Raw genomic sequence first — 18,683 nt, forward strand, 5'->3', positions numbered from 1 at the left:
ACGGAATCCTCGTAGTCAGGAGCAGGGTTGAAGCGGCAAAGTAACACTCAGTAGCGGCACCCGTAGAGCGGAGGCCGTGCTGCGATGATGTAGAGCCAGGGGGGGGCGTGTCCAATGATGGAAGAGGCAGCAGGTGTGTGGCGCTATGCCTGCTGGGCCTCGCAGTCCCTCAATGTCAAGATACACTGCCCCACAGTTCCGTGAACGGCACCCGCGAAGCGTGGGCCGTGAAAGGTGACAGCAGATGCCCTTGGAATCCTCGTAGTGAGGAGCAGGGTTGAAGCAGCAAAGTAACACTCAGTAGCGGCACCCGTAGAGCGGAGGCCGTGCTGCGATGATTTAGAGCCAGGGGGGGCGTGTCCAATGATGGAAGAGGCAGCAGGTGTGTGGCGCTATGTCTGCTGGGCCTCGCAGTCCCTCAAAGTCAAGATACACTGCTCCACAGTTCCGTGAACGGCTCCCGTGAAGCGGGGGCCGTGAAAGGGGACAGCAGATGCCCTTGGAATCCTCGTAGTCAGGAGCAGGGTTGAAGCGGCAAAGTAACACTCAGTAGCGGCACCCGTAGAGCGGAGGCCGTGCTGCGATGATGTAGAGCCAGGGGGGGTGTGCCCAATGATGGAAGAGGCAGCAGTTGTGTGGCGCTATGTCTGCTGGGCCTCGCAGACCCTCAATGTCAAGATACACTGCCCCAAAGTTCCGTGAACGGCTCCCGCGAAGCGGGGGCCGTGAAAGGTGACAGCAGATGCCCTTGGAATCCTCGTAGTCAGGAGCAGGGTTGAAGCGGCAAAGTAACACTCAGTAGTGGCACCCATAGAGCGGAGGCCGTGCTGCGATCATGTAGAGCCAGGGAGGGGCGTCTCCAATGATGGAAGAGGCAGCAGGTGTGTGGCGCTATGCCTGCTGGGCCTCGCAGTCCCTCAATGTCAAGATACACTGCCCCACAGTTTCGTGAACGGCACCCGCGAAGCGGGGGCCGTGAAAGGTGACAGCAGATGCCCTTGGAATCCTCGTAGTCAGGAGCAGGGTTGAAGCGGCAAAGTAACACTCAGTAACAGTCAAAGCAAGAAGAGTGAATAAACAATACTGTGTAAAGGTAGCGGCGATTTGTGACGGATTATTGGCTGCACGAGTCAAGAGCCTGCATTGGGGGATTGTGTCGCTGGGTGTTTGATCCTTGACAAAAATGTGAGCTTGTGGGCGAGTTAAAGTAGTTGTTAAGCAGTAAGGATTTGAGGTCCCAGTTGAAGCAAGAGTAGGAGGGGTTACAGACAGGGTTGGATTGGGATTGAAAATCGGCCCGGGCGCACACACAAAAAATAAATAAAAAAAAAATAAAAAATCGGCCCACATTTGCTTAATCACTCCGCAAATCACTGCTTTGGCATAATCTTATTAAAAAAAACACTTTAGGAGAGGGGTAAAAAAAATGCACGCGTTAGTTCACAGTGGTGAAACAAGTTAGGCCACTTCTACTCTGCCCCCCTGCCACCACTCAGTATGTGCACTCATTAATGGGCCGGCCCGCGAAACAAAAGGAGTGACACCTCTTACTGAACGGAGGTAATGAGCGCCCATCTGCCTCTAGAAAGGCCACTCAGACACCCACTGGGTCGCTGCTTTGTTGTAACAGTAAAGACAGCGTCCAAATGACCCCCCAGACTGCTAAAAAATAAAAAAAAAGAGGCCCACAGCAGCACTCGGACACCGGCCCCTCGGGCATTACCCGAATGCCCGCGTTACCAATCAGACGCTGGTTACAGAGGAGGTCTTTAGGGAGTGAGTTCCAAATCCCAGGAGCATTTCCTGAGGAGTGCATTTGGGATGATTCCTTCTTCAATATTGGGGGTTTGAGAAGTGAGTTGGAGCTTCTCAGTGCTCGACATCGTCCTGCTTTCAATTCTTTGGTTTCATGATATTTGGGATTTTTGTATGGAGGGCTCTGAGAGTGATACAAGCGATCTTGAAGATGCATCTTCCTTGAATGGGAAGCCAATTGAGGCACTGGAGGGCAGGTGAGATGTGTTCAAACCGTTTAGTCCCTGTGAGGAGTCTGGCAGCCACACTGAGAATTGCCGTGCTTTCTTCAGGACCAGTAAACTCCCTGGGCGGTATACACTCACTAAGGTGTATCATAACCTCGGGGTGTGCTATTTTAATGTTCATTCGGGCCACGGATGCTACCAGAGATAGGTGTTTACGTGGGGAGTCGCCAAGCTAAAACGAGTAACTTGGCGTGAAGAAATATACCCCCGCCGTGAGCCCATGGGTGTGGTAATTTACGCTTTGACACGGTTTAGGACGCTGGGAAAGTCCAGGACAGTCCATGTAACCGTGAGTTTGGTACACTAAAATAGCACACCCGAGGTTCGGATACACCTTAGTGAGTGTATACCGCCCGGGGAGTTTACTGGTCCTGAAGAAAGCTCGGCTGACCTAGCCATTATGAGTAGAAACATGTCGACCAATATTCCTACACATTAAGGACACTAATGGTTCAAATTTATAATCATTTGGCGTCCGCCACACTGTTTTTAACTAATACAATCTGGTCTCTAATTAAAAAGTTTTTCGAGACACGGATTGTTTTCTTTTAATTTCACGCAACCATTTTTTTCACCACTCTGAAACACGAAAAACCAGCTCCGCTGTAATATCAGGCGTTGAAGCACAGTGGGCAGACATTCGGTCTACCCGGTGGGAACCCCAGGATGAAGCATGTCACCGACCAGTTCGGTGAGTGAGGGTTCTTCATACTAACCTGGTATATGTCCCCTCACTAACCTTTCCCTACCTTTTATCTCGTTCTGGTATTGTTGTGTGCTTACCCCTCTGGGGAAACATCACTGATTTTCAGGTTGTAACTTTACAGAGTTAGCCAGTGAGAGAGAACAGTTTAGTGTGTTGATTCGTTACCTTTCCCTCTAATTATGAAGTGCTCTGTTATCCTTCTGGATCAAGTTCGCGCTATATAAAACTTTATAAATAAATAAAATAAAATAAATAAATGAGTCGCCTTCATCTAAGGATTTGTGAATGTCATCTGATTTATTGAGAATAGCAGTTTTAGTGCTACACCTTTCCTGAATCCTTATTGGAACGTATCGTGGAGGTTGAATTCGTCAATGTGTTGGTTGAGATGTAGTAGGGCCCACTTCTCGATCGTTTTTGCTAGGAAGGGAAGGTTGGTGAAAGGTCTGAGGTTGTTGGTCGTTGGGGTCTGCCCTGGATTTATGAGAATGGTTGTAACTTGGCCTAGTTGGAGGGAGTCAGGAACACAACCTGAGGAGAGAGAGGCAAGGATGATTTTGGTCCAAAACGGGGAGATGATGTGATTGAGGTTCTATACTAGGGTGGAAGGTAGGGGATCAGTAGTGTGGGAAGTGGGCTCCAGGTTTGCAATTATTTTGAATACTTTTCCTTCGGTCATAGGTTTGAAGTCCATCCACTTGGCATTGTTTTTCGATTGTGAAGGGTAATTATTGACTTTGGTTTTTCTTGGGGTACTCTTGTCATTGCTTGATTCTTTGGGTGGGGGGGTCCTTTGATACTATTATGTCATTGCAACAGGTGGGCTGGGATGTCAGATTCAGGTCATGGATAAGGAATCATTCAATATTCACAACTATGCTTATAAAGAAGTTAGCTATTTCTTCACAGCGTTCATTGGTGGCTATTTTTTCTTGATGGGAGGTCAGGGTAGTTTGTTGGTTTATTACGCTGAAGAGCTCCCTCGGTCAGTCAAGTTGGTTGCGAAATAAAGAAGCGTTTTCCCTAAGGATGTGTTTCTTGTAGGAGAGTCGTTTAGATCGGAGGAGTGAGAGGTGTGCTGGTGAGGGGTTCTGTCGCCATCACCTTGCAGTCAGTCTTAGTTGTCTCCTCTCTTTGTTAAGGTCTAGGTCGAGCCAGGGTCTAGATTGGGTTTTTGCTAGAATTCTTCAGTTTCAGTGGGGCCATTTGGTCAAGAACGTCTGTCAACGCTGAGCTTTAGTGAGTGATGAGGTAATCTACGGTGTTAAGGAGGAGTTAAGAATATTATTGGGCACTGATCCTGTGTTCCAGCTCTATTTGTGGGATTTGTTTGGTGTTCTTTGCCCAGTGCGTGGGTTTGTTGGGTAGGGTTTGGGAGGAGCCTTGATCAATAGTTGTATTTGATAGTGATCAGACCAGTCAATAGGCGTGATAGATCAAAGGGAGACCAGCTCACTTCTGGTCAAGTAGAGCCTTTGTTGAGAGTCTGTTCATTGCAGAGTTGCTTGAGGTCATGGACTTCGAGAAGGCTGGTTAGGATACGGACTCTGGCGTCTTACGCGTCATTCCAGTGCAAGTTGAAGTCACCTAAGAAAACGTTTTTGGTGTTAGTTAGGGAGGACAATGTTATTAGGTTGGTCACTTCTTCAGTGAAGAGAAACACTCTGCAGAGGGGTGGTAGATTATGTGTAGTTTGATTGGAGTGGTGCCTTTTGTAATGAGTTCGACTCCAAGGTAATCAAAGGTCGAGTAGTTTATGGTCTCGAATATGTTGAGACGGGTTTCTTCTTTGTGTAGGATTTCTAGTCCGCCTCCTATTCCCCGGGTCTGTCTCGTTTAATGATTGAATAGCTAGGTGGTGTGAGCAAGTCCAGTATACGGGTTGAGTGTTCATTCAGCCAGGTTAGGGAGCTAGGGCTATTCGTGATAGAGTGTAATGTCTGGTTAGTGGTGTGTCGAGCAGGTGGCCTGGGCAATATATTAGCCAGAGGGATTCTATTTGTGCCCAAGATGACTGGGATTCTGGATGGAGGGTTGGGATCTGCTTGCAGTGTTTTTGTGATGTATGACTTACTGAGTAATTCCACTTCAATTGAGGAGAAGGGGTGGAGGGCTCAGTAGGGTCTGTGGGGCAGGTGGCTCTTGGGAATGGAGGCTTGACAGGCTTGCCGGTTGTCACTTGAAGAGTTTTGCGGGGAGACCATTTCTCAATTCTCAGAGTAGGACGGAGTGTTAGCTTGGCCTGGATCGCAATGTCCTTTTTTTATGGCAAATATAATTTGCCAGCACAATTTGGCCAAGAAACAGGGTCATTCTTTCGGGGACGGTTCCTGTTCCACATGGCCGGGAAAGAACTGGCGGCAGTTCCCGTGTCAATGGATGGCGAGTGGTCTGCAAGAGAGGGGAGGACAGTGTCATCGAGGTAGGGTGTAGGAAGAGTGATTTTGGGCTGGGTACTTCAAAGGGATTGTGTTCGATAGGGGCTCAGTGGTGGATGATCTTGGATTGGGACAGACGCTATTGTGACACGTGTCTGTGTGTCTCAGTCAACAGGTTGTGTTTCAATGTGGCGACTGAATGAGGTTGGTTCAGTAGTGGACGGAATAGGTTCAGAAGTGGTCATAATGGCACTTTTCTGACTAAGGCGAGTGTCAGGGGAGCTTCAATGGTGCACATCAAGACAATGGAGTACTAGGGGCGAATCATTTCTAGGTTGTTGTTCTGGGGTAGAAGGGAAGGGGTGGTTAGGGAGCAGGACTGTCTTTTGACAATAGGACGAGGAGAGACGAGAAGTATCGCTCAAAGATGGTGAGGTGGTGGCCTGAGGCTTCAATTAGAATGTTCCCCGTCCTGAATATATATATGGAGATCTCCCCTCTAAAGCTCTGGGAAGGGGCGGTCATGAGTTTAGTTCTGTAGGGAATTTCGATTAATTTAATAACTTGTAGGTGGAGAAGGAAGATGTTTCTCCATTTTGCGTAGAAGATGAAGTCTGTTTTTATTTTGCCAATTGCTCGGTCTATAGTAGGTATCAGCTACAGTTTTTCAGGGAGTTGTTTGAGTAGGGTGTGTTTGAAAATTTTCATTGCATTATTTGAGAGATTTTTTTAAATATTTTATGCTTCAGGAATTGGGGCTGTCTCTCTCAAGTGCGGTGTTGTGGGGTTTAGGGTGGGGGCCATCATTATGGCTGGTTCTTGTGATTGGATCCCTGTAGAGATGGTGTGGAGTGCTATTGTATTCCTCTGTGTTCCAAGTATCCTATCCAGGTTGTGCTTGGAGTGGGATAGGGTCCAGTTGTGTGATGTTTTTATGTTTGCCAAGTAGACTGTATTCTGTTAGGTGATTGTGGTGGATTGCCTGGTATGATGATCACAGTTCAACCAGGGGAATTCCAGCCACGTCAAATCGGTTATAGAATACAATTCCTCATCACATTCATCACCATCAGGCTTCCACCCCTCTCACAACATGGAATTAGCAACGTTAGAAGCCACCGGAAACCATCAGAATGACTTTGCATCAGACTGCTCCGCCAGGCTAATCCTGCTGGACTTATCAGCCGCATCCTGATATTAGGGTTGTTTAAACTCGGGGTCTGCGACAAAGACATTAAGTGGTTTGGGGAGGTTCTAGCTAGAAGATCTCAGTCAATGACACTGCCATTCTTTTCAATCAGCTGCCAATCTTCTAGTGTGTGGGGTACCACCACAGTGCTCAGCAGGCCCCACAATATTTATTATCTATGTATCTCTACTAGGGTCCTTGGTCCTCAGCTTCTGCTTTGAAACCAACCTTAAGCAGGTGATACAACGTTTGTCATCACTGCCTCAAAAAATCCTATTAACTCCCCAAAACGTCTCTCCAATTGCATCCCAGCTGTAGCTCATTGGATGAAAAAAAACTGCTTAAACTTCAATGCAGACAAAACAGAAATTATTATTTTCTGAAAGACTTCACTTCCATGGTCACCTAATTGGTGGCCTTCAGAATTAGACACCAACCCCACTTAGTGAAAGCAGCTTGAAGTCCTGGAGTTTACCAGGTCAAATCAGAGTTTGGAAATCTATTGCCTACTGTGAAGACCTACTTTAGTCGTACAAACTTTTTGAAGGATCAAACAATTTTGTGGATAATCCTAGGAGGTAGCTGCAGTCATTTAAACATAGGCTGTTGCCTGAGGCACACAGTCATCTCTATACATAATCCGCTGTCTGTGACGCGGGCCGTTTTAACACACTGGTGGTTGCTTATGGCGTCACATGCTGGAGCTATGTCCATCATCAAATACATACTCTGCAGTGCCCTACAGCAGACCTGGAATAGTGCAAAAAAAAACAACTGATGGCCAACCCAGAGATCTGACTGGCTTGCATTTTAATTCATAACTAAAACTTCCAAACCCCTGCTACAGTGAAAAAGAAAACAGATCAAAAATGCTTTCAGTACACATTGCATCTAGGAGATAAAACATTTACTACAAGAAGATTCAGTGTACTTTGTGATATAAACTAGTCCCTCGTGCACTGCAATGCAGTCATTCCATAGCAGACAGAATGAGACACTAAACATCCAATAGCATGATGTGAGAGAGCAATACTCCTCTGGCAAGAGCAGACCTCACTTCTATGTGTATTTGAAAGAATTGGTATTCATAGGTCATACAACTACACTGTGAAGCCGGACCTAAAAATGGCAAAGAACAGCGGAAAGAAATGGACCTAACACAAGGAGCCAGTGTACGTTGAGACTGCACCAGAGAGATATCAAATACTAAGTTTGTTAAATTTGAAAAATGCCCTCCTACTCCGAAGGAGCACAATCTTCTGATGCATTTATATTTATTTTATTTATAGAGTTTAGTATAGCAGATAGAATGCGAGCACACGTTTTGGGTCCAGACATTGGAGCTTCTCCTCTTTCCTTGATGGATGCGGAAAGAAGGTGGGCAAAGTGATGGTCTGCCCGATGTGGAAGGGAGTGACAACCTTTGGCAGAAAAGAAGGACGAGTCCTTAAAACCATCTTTTAAGGATGAACAGAGAGGAAAGGAGGTTTTAGAAGAGAGCCTGGCGCTCACTCACTCTTCTGGCAGAAGTGATAGCAACCAGGAAAGCAGTCTTTGGAGTGAGAAGACGTAAGGGACAGTTATGAAGGGGCTCAAAGGGAGCGCACATCAGAAAAGTCAAGACAAGATTGAAGTCCCACTGAGGCATTATGAAGGGCACAGGTGGAAACGTGTGCGTAATTTCCTTAAGGAAACAGTTAACAACCGGGGACTTAAAAAGAGAAGGCTGATCTGGAAGCCTCAGAAAGGCGGAGATGGCCGAAAGATAACCTTTGATAGTACCCAGAGCAGAGCCCTGCTGGGCCAAAGAGAGAAGCAACAGAAGAACCTCCGAAAGACTGGCAGAAATGGGATCCACAGCCTTTGCTGTGCACCATGCCACAAACCTGTTCCACCTGCAGGCGTATACCGTTTTGGTGGAGGGACGCCTGGCTGCCAGAATGACATCACAGACTTCGGGAGGAAGATCAAAGGATGTCAACTGTCGCCACTCAATCTCCACGCATGGAGGTGGAGGCTGGACAGGTTCGTGTGGAGGACCTTTCCCCTGCTGCTGCGACAGAAGATCCTCCCGAAGAGGTAGACGGATCGGGGGATCGAAGCTCATACTGAGTAGCTCGGGATACCATACTCTCCGAGCCCAGTCCTGTACCACAAGAACGACTTGGGCCCAGTCGTGCCTGATCTTCTTCAGCACTCTGAGCAGAAGTGGTATAGGCAGAAAGGCGTACAATAGACCGCAGCTCCACTCGCGTCGAAAAGCATCTCCGAGTGAGCGCCGCCTTGGAAATTCCAACGCGCAGAACTGATGACATTGCATGTCCTCCTCGGTGGCTAATAGATCTAACCAAGGCTCTCCCCACTGCTGAAAGAGACCATGCGCCACGTCCGAGTTCAGACGCCATTCGTGATCCATCATGCACCGGCGGCTGAGTTCGTCTACCCTGACGTTCAGAGAACCTGCCAGGTGTTGAACCACCAAGGTAAGGCCTTGATGTTCCAGCCGTGTCCAGAGGCGCAGAGCCTCCTGAAATAGGGTCCAGGACCCCCCCCCCCCCTGTTTGTTACAATATAACATGGCGGTGGTGTTGTCCGTGAACACCTGCACTACACTTCCCCGGACAGAGGGAAGGAATGCCTCCAGTGCAAGCTGGTTCGCCCTCAGCTCCAGAAGGTTGAAGTGGAGCCGGGACTCCGCCGGAGACCAGAGGCTTCTGATCTCTGCCTCTCCCATGTGGCCTCCCCATCCCAGGACGGACGCATCCGTCACCACTGTGTGCTCCTCTTGGGGAAGGGAGAGTGATCTGCTAATGTCCCAATCGCGATTCGTGAGCCGCCATTGCAACTGTCATGCATCGCCCTCCGAGATCTGGACGTGGCCGGACAGGTTGCCCTGATGCTGTGCCCACTGGAACTTCAAGTCCCACTGCAGAGCCCGCATATGGCATCTGGCATGTGTCAGCAGCAGGATGCAGGAGGCCTCAGGCCCAGGACCCGAAGGGTTATCCTTACCGAAAGCCGGGATAGAGGCTGAAAGAGCGGAACCATAGCCTGAATATCCCAGACTCGCTGCTCGGGAGGATAAACCTGAAACCGTGTCGAATCCAGAACTGCTCCGATGAAGGTGAGCTTTTGAGAGGGACTCAGGTGCGACTTCGGCACATTGATGGAGAACCCCAGCAAATGCAGGAGGTCAGCCGTAGTCCGCCGACAACTGCCTGGGGCGAGCCCGCCTTCAACAGCCAGTTGTCGAGGTAGGGGAAGACTGACACCCCTGACCTGCGCAGATGAGCTGCAACCACCACCATCACCTTCGTGAACAACCGAGGGGTACTGGAAAGGCCGAAGGGGAGCACGGCAAACTGAAAATGCTCTTGGCCTACCGTGAACCACAGGTAACGCCGGTGGGCCGGCAGGATGGGGATATGAAAATATGCGTCCTACAAGTCCAAAGCTACCATCCAGTCTCCAGGGTCCAAGGCAGCCAGGACCTGAGCCAGAGTCAGCATCTTGTACTTCTACTTCCGAAGGAAGAGATTGACGTCCCGGAGGTCCAAGATGGGGTGCAAGCCCCCCTTGTCCTTCTTGGGGACCAGAAAGTAGTGGGAATAACAACCACTCCCTACTTCCTGATCAGGAACATACTCAATGGCCCCACTGGCCAGGAGGGCCGTGACTTCCTGACAACGAAGAGCCAAATGATGCCCCGACATGCGGTGGTACCAAGGTGGCATGGCTGGAGGGGAGGACAGAAAGGGGAGCGAGAAACCGTGGCAGATTATCTGCAGCACCTACTTGTCCGATGTGATTTCGTGCCAGTGGTGTAGGTGGTGGCGGACCCTGCCTCCTACCGGCATGTGGTGCACCCTGAAGCTCGGATTAGGAAGGCTTAGAGGTGGAAGCAGCGGGGGTGGAGGTGGACTGACCCGCTTGCTGGTCACCAGACCCGCCCCTGCGGAAGCCACGTCCGCGGCCGTGCGGAGGCTGGTTCCGCAAGGCTTCGTGGAGGAGCGTGCTTGGGTGCTTTTACCCTGGCCACGAAAGGAACGAAACCCAGGCGTGGCATGGCTCTTCGTAGAAAGGGCCAAAGACTTGTCCGTGACCCGCGAGTCTTTAAAGCGCTTCAGGGCACTGGCAGCCTTGTCACCAAAGAGGCGGGAGCCATCAAACGGCATGTCCATGAGCGAGCCCTGGACATCGGGCAAAAACCCAGTAGACCGCAACCAGGCATGGCGCCGCAACGCCACAGTCGTGGAAATTGCCCTGCCCAAGCAATCAGCAGTGTCCAGACCACATCTGATGGCAAACTTCGCCGCATCCTTGCCTTCCGCAATCGTTTGGGAAAGGACAGCCTGGACCTTCTCAAAGCACTGAGGCAGGACCTCTGCTACCGAATCCCACACTGTGTGGGAGTAATGGCTCAATAAGCAGGTGGTATTAACCAACCGCAACCCCAAGCTGGCAGAGGAGAATAACCTCTTGCCATATTGGTCCAGCCTTTTAGAGTCCTTATCGGCGGAGCCGTGGGAAAGGCACTATGCGACGTCGAGGCCTGAATGACCAGGCTCTCAGGCGTAGGGTGAGTGGTCAAGAAGGCAGGATCACCAGGTGATGATGCCTAGCGACGTTCTTATCCACCGGTGCCCCCGAGGCCGGCCACAACCAAGTGCCCAAGAGGACTTCGGTAAGGGCCTCATTGAAAGGGGGAAGCGGCTCCAATGAATTAGACGGCTTCTGGAGCACCTCCGTAAGGAGTTTGGTCTTAAGGGCCACCATAGGGAGGTCGAGATGGAGTCTCTGCAGCCCGAAGCACCACCATAGTGTAGGAAGCACCCTCCTCCATAGTAGGCGGAGGGGAGGCAAACCCCGGGTCAGAAGACACATCAAGTTCACCCGCATCTTGAAGGTCATCCACCCAATCCTGCTCGGAGTCACACTGCCGCGCAAGGGGGTCCTCGAAGCAGTCCCAGTCCTCGTCCAGCTCAGGAGTAGAAGGAGCCGGCCACGACGGCAGGGCCGGAGCTGGAGAGGGGGCAAGCGCGCTGGGTGCGGCGCCGACCGGGGCCGAGCCGGAGCCGCATCCCAATGCGGTTCCCAGGCCGGAACGAAATGGTCTGAGAACCGGGGCAGGGGTGGGATAAACAGCACCCAGTGCGGCGCCTGTGGCAGCGCTGGCGCCAGAGTCAAGGGCAGCGCCGGGGCCAGAGCCAGCGGCACTGCACAGTGTGGCACCGGAGCCGAGGGCGCTGGATCCAGTGGCTCCGGAGGCGGTATTGCCGGGCCAAAAGTATCTGGACATGGGACCACAGGGCCCGCAGGCACGCCGGCGGGAGCCCGAGGCCTAAAAAGGCGGTCCATGGCAGCAACAAACTCTTGCATCTGTTCGGGAGTCGCCGACGGACCCCGGTATGGCAGGTAGGCCGCGGTACTCCCAGGCTCCTGTCCCCCTAGTCAGCCTCCGAGGAGCGATGTCGGAGAGCGAACACGCTTCTTCGACTCTTTTTTTATGGCGTCGCTTACCGGAATCTAAAAGTGAAGACTTAAGAGCCCGAGGAGCGACGGCTTCGGTCCCGCGAACGGCCCCTAGACCCGGAGTGGCGGTAAGAGCAACTTCCGGCGCCGCTCCCGCAAGGCCTTCGGGGCCATGGCTCCACAGTCTCAACAGTCCGTAGAGGCAGACATCACGTGGGTCCGCCACCGACATATTACGGCAGCACGACCCGCAATACTTAAAGCCGGGCATCCCTACGTGCACCAGGAGACAAGAGAAGGAGACAAAATTTTCCCAAAAAGTAGTCAAAAAATGACCGAGGTACGTGCTCAATCCGGGTCTGTGCTTTCGGCGCGGAAAAAGAACTGACGTCAGCGTGCATGAGTGGCACCTAAGTAGTCTCCGTGACGTCATCCCGGCGTTTACGACGCCAGTGACTGATGCGGAGCCGCACAACGCCACCTACCGACGCGCGTAGGGGTACTGCTAAGCAAAAACATTCCGGATCCAGTCTGGGTAATATTCTATGGTAAGGAATCTATCACTAACGTGTCTCTTTCAGATGCTGGAGTTAATGGTTTAACAACAATGTAGTGGTCAGGGCATCAGAATAGTGGGCAGGTGAGTAAACAATAGGACTTAAAAGTCACTTAAGGCAGAAACTTGTTCAGCAGTATTGTTTTCACTTCTTTTTTAAAAGAAGAGGAAGATGAGATTTGGCGGACATCTGGTGGGAGAGATTTCCATATACACTGTAAACAAAATCTCACAAACCAATGTTCCCCAGGTTAAGCTCAATGCCTGAAATCGAGAAATGCAGTAACTCACTAACTCAGAGTATCTGTTTACACTCCCATTACAAGTATTGCAATAGTGCTGGTACTCCACTGTTTCAAATTAAAGAAATGCAGGAACTTGACATCAGTTAGTGCTTGACAATTTGAAAGTCCTGGCTTAGTGGTTCCTTACCGTCTTATTAGGGGTCAGCCGGGACGATGAGCCAAAGTCCACCAGTTTAACGTGTCCCAGTCGGTCAATGAGAATGTTTTCAGGTTTAATGTCTCTGTACATGTGGAAAGGAGCAAGACTTCAGTAATGTTAAATCACCCCTCCACTGAACATTTCTCACTGTGCGGACACGTCTGCAAGTAAACTATTGCTAACACAACCATATATCTTCATTGCCGTCTTGGTCTGCGCACTCCAACTGAAGCAGGTCAGACATCACACACACAACCTGGAAGAGCACAAAGTCAGCCAGCAACTCTCTCTCCACATGTGGTTGCAAAAAGCAATACATAAGAACACTCACCAAGCTTCAGCTTAAACAGTTATCCATGGCTTGCTTTTACAGTCAGTATAACAACATACCAGACCGGTTTCTTCCTCCCAGACATCATTATGCTCACATCAAGGCATTAGAGCACTACAGTTAGCTAAACACAACCCACTCAACAAGAACCCAGCACTGCACGCACCACACCAACATACATCTCAGAACTACTGCGATGGTCAGCTTAAACATAAAACAACCTTACATGCACAGCACGGCACACCACCAAGTTACCTGCCTAGCTATGCTATCTACAAAACAATCTGCCCGGCAGGGGGACAACCACCAACCAGCAAAATGAAAAATACCTGGGCACATCCGAGCATGTAAAAAAACTCATGGCAAAGATCTTCTGCAAAACAAAACTCGCTTTACTTTCACATTATGTGTGGCACGCTACTAAACACTTAGACATGGTTTAGCATTTCTGACGAGGGAGGGAACTGGAGGAGATTCACCTCCTTTGGGAAGAACGTGCATTGTTAAGCAACATGAGGCTTTACAATGAAATGCAGAGCATGTGAGAAAGGGTTCCTTCTTACAGACTACCACTTTATAAACTTTTTTTCTTGGAAAGCCTTTGCTCTCTCTAGTGCAGGGTGCAGACTTTTTAATGGCAGGTACACAAAGATGCTCATATTTCATGTCCCCTTTACAAAAGTGGTGCTTTTTAGGTCTCGCCTACTAGACAACGCACATGCGGTCTGTTACAAGACCTATTGCAAACTCACAAAGAAAATACAGGATTTGCAGCCTGTCATTTGCTTACCAATAGTTGGCTTTCCTGTCACTCATTTGCCTGCTACTTATTAGTGTCCCAGCTTGTCAATCTTGTGTTTGTCCCTCCCACTAAGCATAGACACTTTACCATTTCCTTTGATTGCCTGGCTTTTATGCTTTCACATCTTGCTTTTCAAGCACTCATTTTGTTGGGAGAGGGGGGGGGGGGGTTAAGTACTCCATGAGAAATGCAGGATTTCCAGCTGCCTGCCTGTACTGTATACTTTTCTCTCTCTCTCCACTCAGCGTTCATTTCTGTTGCCTGTGTGTTTCTCCCCGCTCTCCTCCATGTTGCACTCGTCCTAGTGTACTCCACCCTGTTGCTTCCTAATCAGTGTTTCCCCCCCAGTCCATTCCATGTTGCTCTCTTGCCTGTTGATTTTTCTCCCCACCCCTGCCCTTCGCTCTCAACCATTAATTCTCTTCTCCAGCCTCCACCTTCCTAGTTGCTTTCCCCTACTGGTACACTCCGTCTCTCTGGTCTGTTACTTCTCCTTTGTACCTCTACCTTCCATGTTCCTTTTGTCCCCCCATTGATCTATCCACCTACACCCTCTGTATTGCTTTCCTCCCCCAAGGAGGCTTGCTTTCCTACTCTCCCACCCACCAGACACGCCCTGTGTTGCTCCCCCAACCCACACTCGTTTCAGCTTTATTTTTTACTTTTCTTTACCAATCCAATTTCAGATTAAAATTTTTTTTTTAGAAGTCACACTTCATCTTGTAGGTAAATACGTGAGTGTGTGTGCATGCCTACAAAATGATACGACTGCCGTATCATAGCAACTTACTAAAAATGCTTATCTTCTTTGGCCATGCTGCACGGCACCAGGGATGTTAAAAACCACTGGCAAAGCCATTAGGTCCAGGAAGCAAGACCTACCGCGGCTATGCTAATGCTTGTTGCAGAGTGGCCGCCTGCATCCAGGATAGGGAACCAAACCTTACTCCCAGAATACAGATGTACATGTGTTATTAATTATGCGTGTCATAGATTATTACAAAGACCTGCAATGCGTATATATGGGAATTGTGGATGTAAGCTGCAGGACAGTGCTGCACCAGTGTAGCGGCTTCACTGGACAGAATGTATTTTTATCAAGGCGTTTGCAGTGAAACGTACGTTTGGAAAAGAGACTCAATCAGGTCTTCCATGTTGGTTGACTAACTTTGTTCAGCCAGGAGTACAAAACCAGGCTGCTCAAGCTGAGCTTGCACACGCAGACACCAATCACGTGCAATCCACCAAAATAGAACACAGAGGTTTACAACTTAAGTGGCACGTGACTCACCCTACACACTGAAACGTACAAACCACTCAAAGTGGAGCATGGCATGCCAATTACCCGAAGAGGAACAGGAATTGAGTGCCAAACACACACGCACGTTATACAGCTAGCACTGCACCTTGACCATCGCACCAGTCTTCAGTCAGTCTTCATCAAAGATGTTTCGAATTAACAGAAGACACATGGATTCCTCTTGCCCACGTCAGTTATTCACATAAACATAGCACACTCTACTGAAACTTAATTGAAGACACAGGCATACATGCACGAAAACACCGTGCCAGTACATAGTTCTAAATGTAATGATTACCACTCATCCCAGATGTATCTCATCTAGAAAAAGCGCAAGCTGACTAAGGATATCACAGGACACAAATGCTAAAAGCACTGCTGAAGACACAGAAGATTAAAGGACTAAACTTTTAACTTGTGTTACAATCTAGAAGATTCCCTCTGGTTTTAGGGCAAAGGCAGAAGTCTGCCAGGCCAGTTGCGGGACTACCAGCTTCCCTGCAAGATTTTGTTGCAAAACACTTTAAAATCAGAAACCCAAGCATAATATCTGCCCGAATGAGGAGGAGAGTAATTTGGGCAAAAGTAAAAGTGATGTTGATGGTGAAAATGTTGAACATAGCACCGCCGGAGTGGAGGTGCCGTACACCTTAGGAGGGAAAGAAGGTGGTGCCAGGGGGTATGATTCCCTCTCTTTGGAGACTCCACTCCTAGGTGCTGGAGTTAAAAGCAAACCTTCAGGAAATGTTTGTCCACTAGGTGATTTTGATGTTGCAGTTTCTCCGAAGGTTAAGAAGATTAAAGTACGTTATTTAAGTTCCTTGCCCGGACAATAACAAAGATGACCATTTACGCACCTGTGTACATAACCCATGTGATGGACACTGTGAATGGCCAGGACCATTTCAGCAATATAAAACTGGGCCATGCTTTCATCGAATTGGTCATCATAACGGTTCAACAGTGACGAAAAGTCACCTCCAGGTAGGTACTCCATGACCTGGAAACAATAAACAGTATTTATTAGTTTAGGCATGTTATGTGTGTTTTGTTTCAAGTGACTTCAAGTCATTACATTCTAAATAAATGTCCCCGACTTGCTGTTGGGAAAAGTACTTCAACGCTGTCATACCGATCCCCAAAAAAGCAGTGGATTCTCCCTCATTTGCACAGCCCAGATTTCCCACAGGTTCCAGCCAATCTCCCATGTTTTCCTCTCAAATCACTTCTTGCCAAACATGGAAATTGAACTTATTTCCCTCGGATGTACTCTCAAGTTTACTCATCGAGCGGGACCATCTCTTCAGCGTTCTATAGAAGCTTCTTATTGCATTAGTTAACAATGGCTCTTCATCGATCCAATGTAGATTGTATTTTTTTTATTTAAAGCTAACCAATCCTTCAATACACACATCTTCACAAGCCAATAACACAAAAACAGCTCATTGTCTTGCAAAGTCCCATGAGCCTCAATGCACTGTCAAAGAAAGAAAAGTGGACAACCACTAGATCTCACCAGATAGAGATGAGTTTTGTCTTGGAAGGAGTACTGCAGCTGTGGAATCCACGGGCTGGTACTGCGGGTCAGGATACTTCGTTCCTCTTCACAGAACGTGATCTAAGAAATACAGCAATATCATGAGATACTTCACACACTGGGCTTTTTAAAAATCCACTTTATAAACAGTCTCAGTCTATCGTAATCAAGTGCAATTCCAAACAAAAAGGAAATATGAAACACAGATTGGTCCAACAGAAAATATGTCTCAGACTTCCTTACGTATGAATGAATGAATGGTTTGTGTGATTACTTACAACCATCACAAGTTTGTGAAATACACATAAAAAAAAACCAATTAAAATACCATGTGATTAAACAGTACAATGTGTGCAATTCATAATAAAAGCATATAGTAAAATGCCAAGAACAGTTAGTAAAAGAAGACAATATAAAATACAAGCCTTTATTAGGCACCTATAAAATATTTGCACATAATTTTCTGCCAATGGACATATGCAGCAAATGTGGATTTGAAACTGGGACTTGCACGGTATGCTAATCTGTTATGCTCACATAAACTGTTTCTCAAAAGACCATCATAGCAACAAGAATTTCAACTTCAAATTCAAAAGAATGAAATTACATTCTATTTGCGGACTCAAATTACACAAAATTACCCCTAAATCATGATCTTAGGCAAGTACTAGTGGCTGGCATACAAGTTTTTCCAGGAAACAAAATGTAATGTTGCTGAATTATGATTCTTAGCTAGGCTGAAAGAGATCACATAAACGAGTGACACCACAAGGTCTAGAAGCCTTTGAAACCATGCAGAGGTTGTGGAACATGTGGTCAGACGGTACACTGTGTCCCATTTGGCTTTTCCCTTTTTTTTTAACTTGTATTTATCCTTTTTAGTTACAAGTAAGAACAAACCAGCTCAGTTCACCAGTCTCATGGTGATGTTTCATTACAGTCTCACATCAAGGGTTGGGGGTGGGGGGGACAGATCATTAATAATCCTATAGTATGGTGGCGACCAGAAAAAAGGATCTATGCATTTGATACAACAAAATCACTCTACTCATTGAGTACTTAGTCTTGCGCTTAGTGCCGGTCTCCTATTGGGTACTCTGTCTCTCTGCCCCCTGTAGGTTGTCTTGCAGCCAGACGGATCCTACCAGGTCATCCGCTAGCCGCCCTATCCCAGTGTCTGATGTCTCTCCTATTTTATCAAACATTTCTGCCCACAATCCTAAGTCTCTTTCGGAGTTCTCTTCTCTGCACACCTGATGCAGTCTACGGTCCTCTGCCAAAGCTCATTCTCTTCGGTCAGAGCTCAAGCAATCCAATGTATGGCAATTCACCATTTTGCCTGGAGTAATCCCAGCAGCGCAAATCTGTTTCTCATCTTTGAGCCTTGGTTTGGCAGAGACTGCAGGCCCAGCAGGCAGAGTTTGACCATTAAGACCAGCGGTAGGCCCATCACTTCAATGAGCATGTCCACTACCCGTTGCCAGAATTCTTGTAGGGCAGCGCAATGCTAGGTCATATGTAGGAATTTTGTTGGTGTACTATTACAGCGGGGGTAGTTCTGAGATGTGTCAGGTGACATTCTGTGTAATGTTTGAGGGGTAAGATAAACTTGATGAAGATAGTAGCGTTGCTTGCCACCTCTTGCACATGTGCACATGTGTAAGAAAGTGACTCTGTATATACTGGACCAAAGAAGTACGATACAGTGTGTACAGAGACGACAGTCCCCAGAGGTTTGGTAGAGGCTAAAGTTAGATATAACCTTACTCTCTAAAGTGGTAGCTTGGTCGAGCAGTAAGGCAGTATTAGAGGACAGTGTAAAGCATTTGTTGTACACACTCAGTCAGCAAATTGACTCTCACACTCAAGAACTGAGCTCTAGGCCAATTGTTTTGTATCAAAAGATAGTGGGTTTATTTTAGAACC

At 48.2% G+C, this 18,683-nt stretch overlaps 1 protein-coding gene across 4 annotated transcripts in view; it reads right to left on the reverse strand.

Annotated features, from left to right (window-relative positions):
• The window catches only part of CIT (citron rho-interacting serine/threonine kinase), a 1,315,032-nt gene that overhangs the window by 1,236,954 nt on the left and 59,395 nt on the right, over window positions 1-18,683 (reverse strand). For all 4 annotated transcript variants that reach the window (XM_078667654.1, XM_078667653.1, XM_078667652.1 and 1 more), the window contains exons 5-7: window positions 16,737-16,838; window positions 16,078-16,220; window positions 12,776-12,869 (exon numbers count right to left, since the gene is read on the reverse strand). In XM_078667654.1, the coding sequence (XP_078523780.1) occupies window positions 12,776-12,869; window positions 16,078-16,220; window positions 16,737-16,838 (339 nt within the window). The remainder of the gene's footprint in view (window positions 1-12,775; window positions 12,870-16,077; window positions 16,221-16,736; window positions 16,839-18,683) is intronic.

This window comes from Lissotriton helveticus, chromosome 11 (genome assembly GCF_964261635.1).
Source record: "Lissotriton helveticus chromosome 11, aLisHel1.1, whole genome shotgun sequence".
Classification (NCBI taxonomy): domain Eukaryota; kingdom Metazoa; phylum Chordata; class Amphibia; order Caudata; family Salamandridae; genus Lissotriton; species Lissotriton helveticus.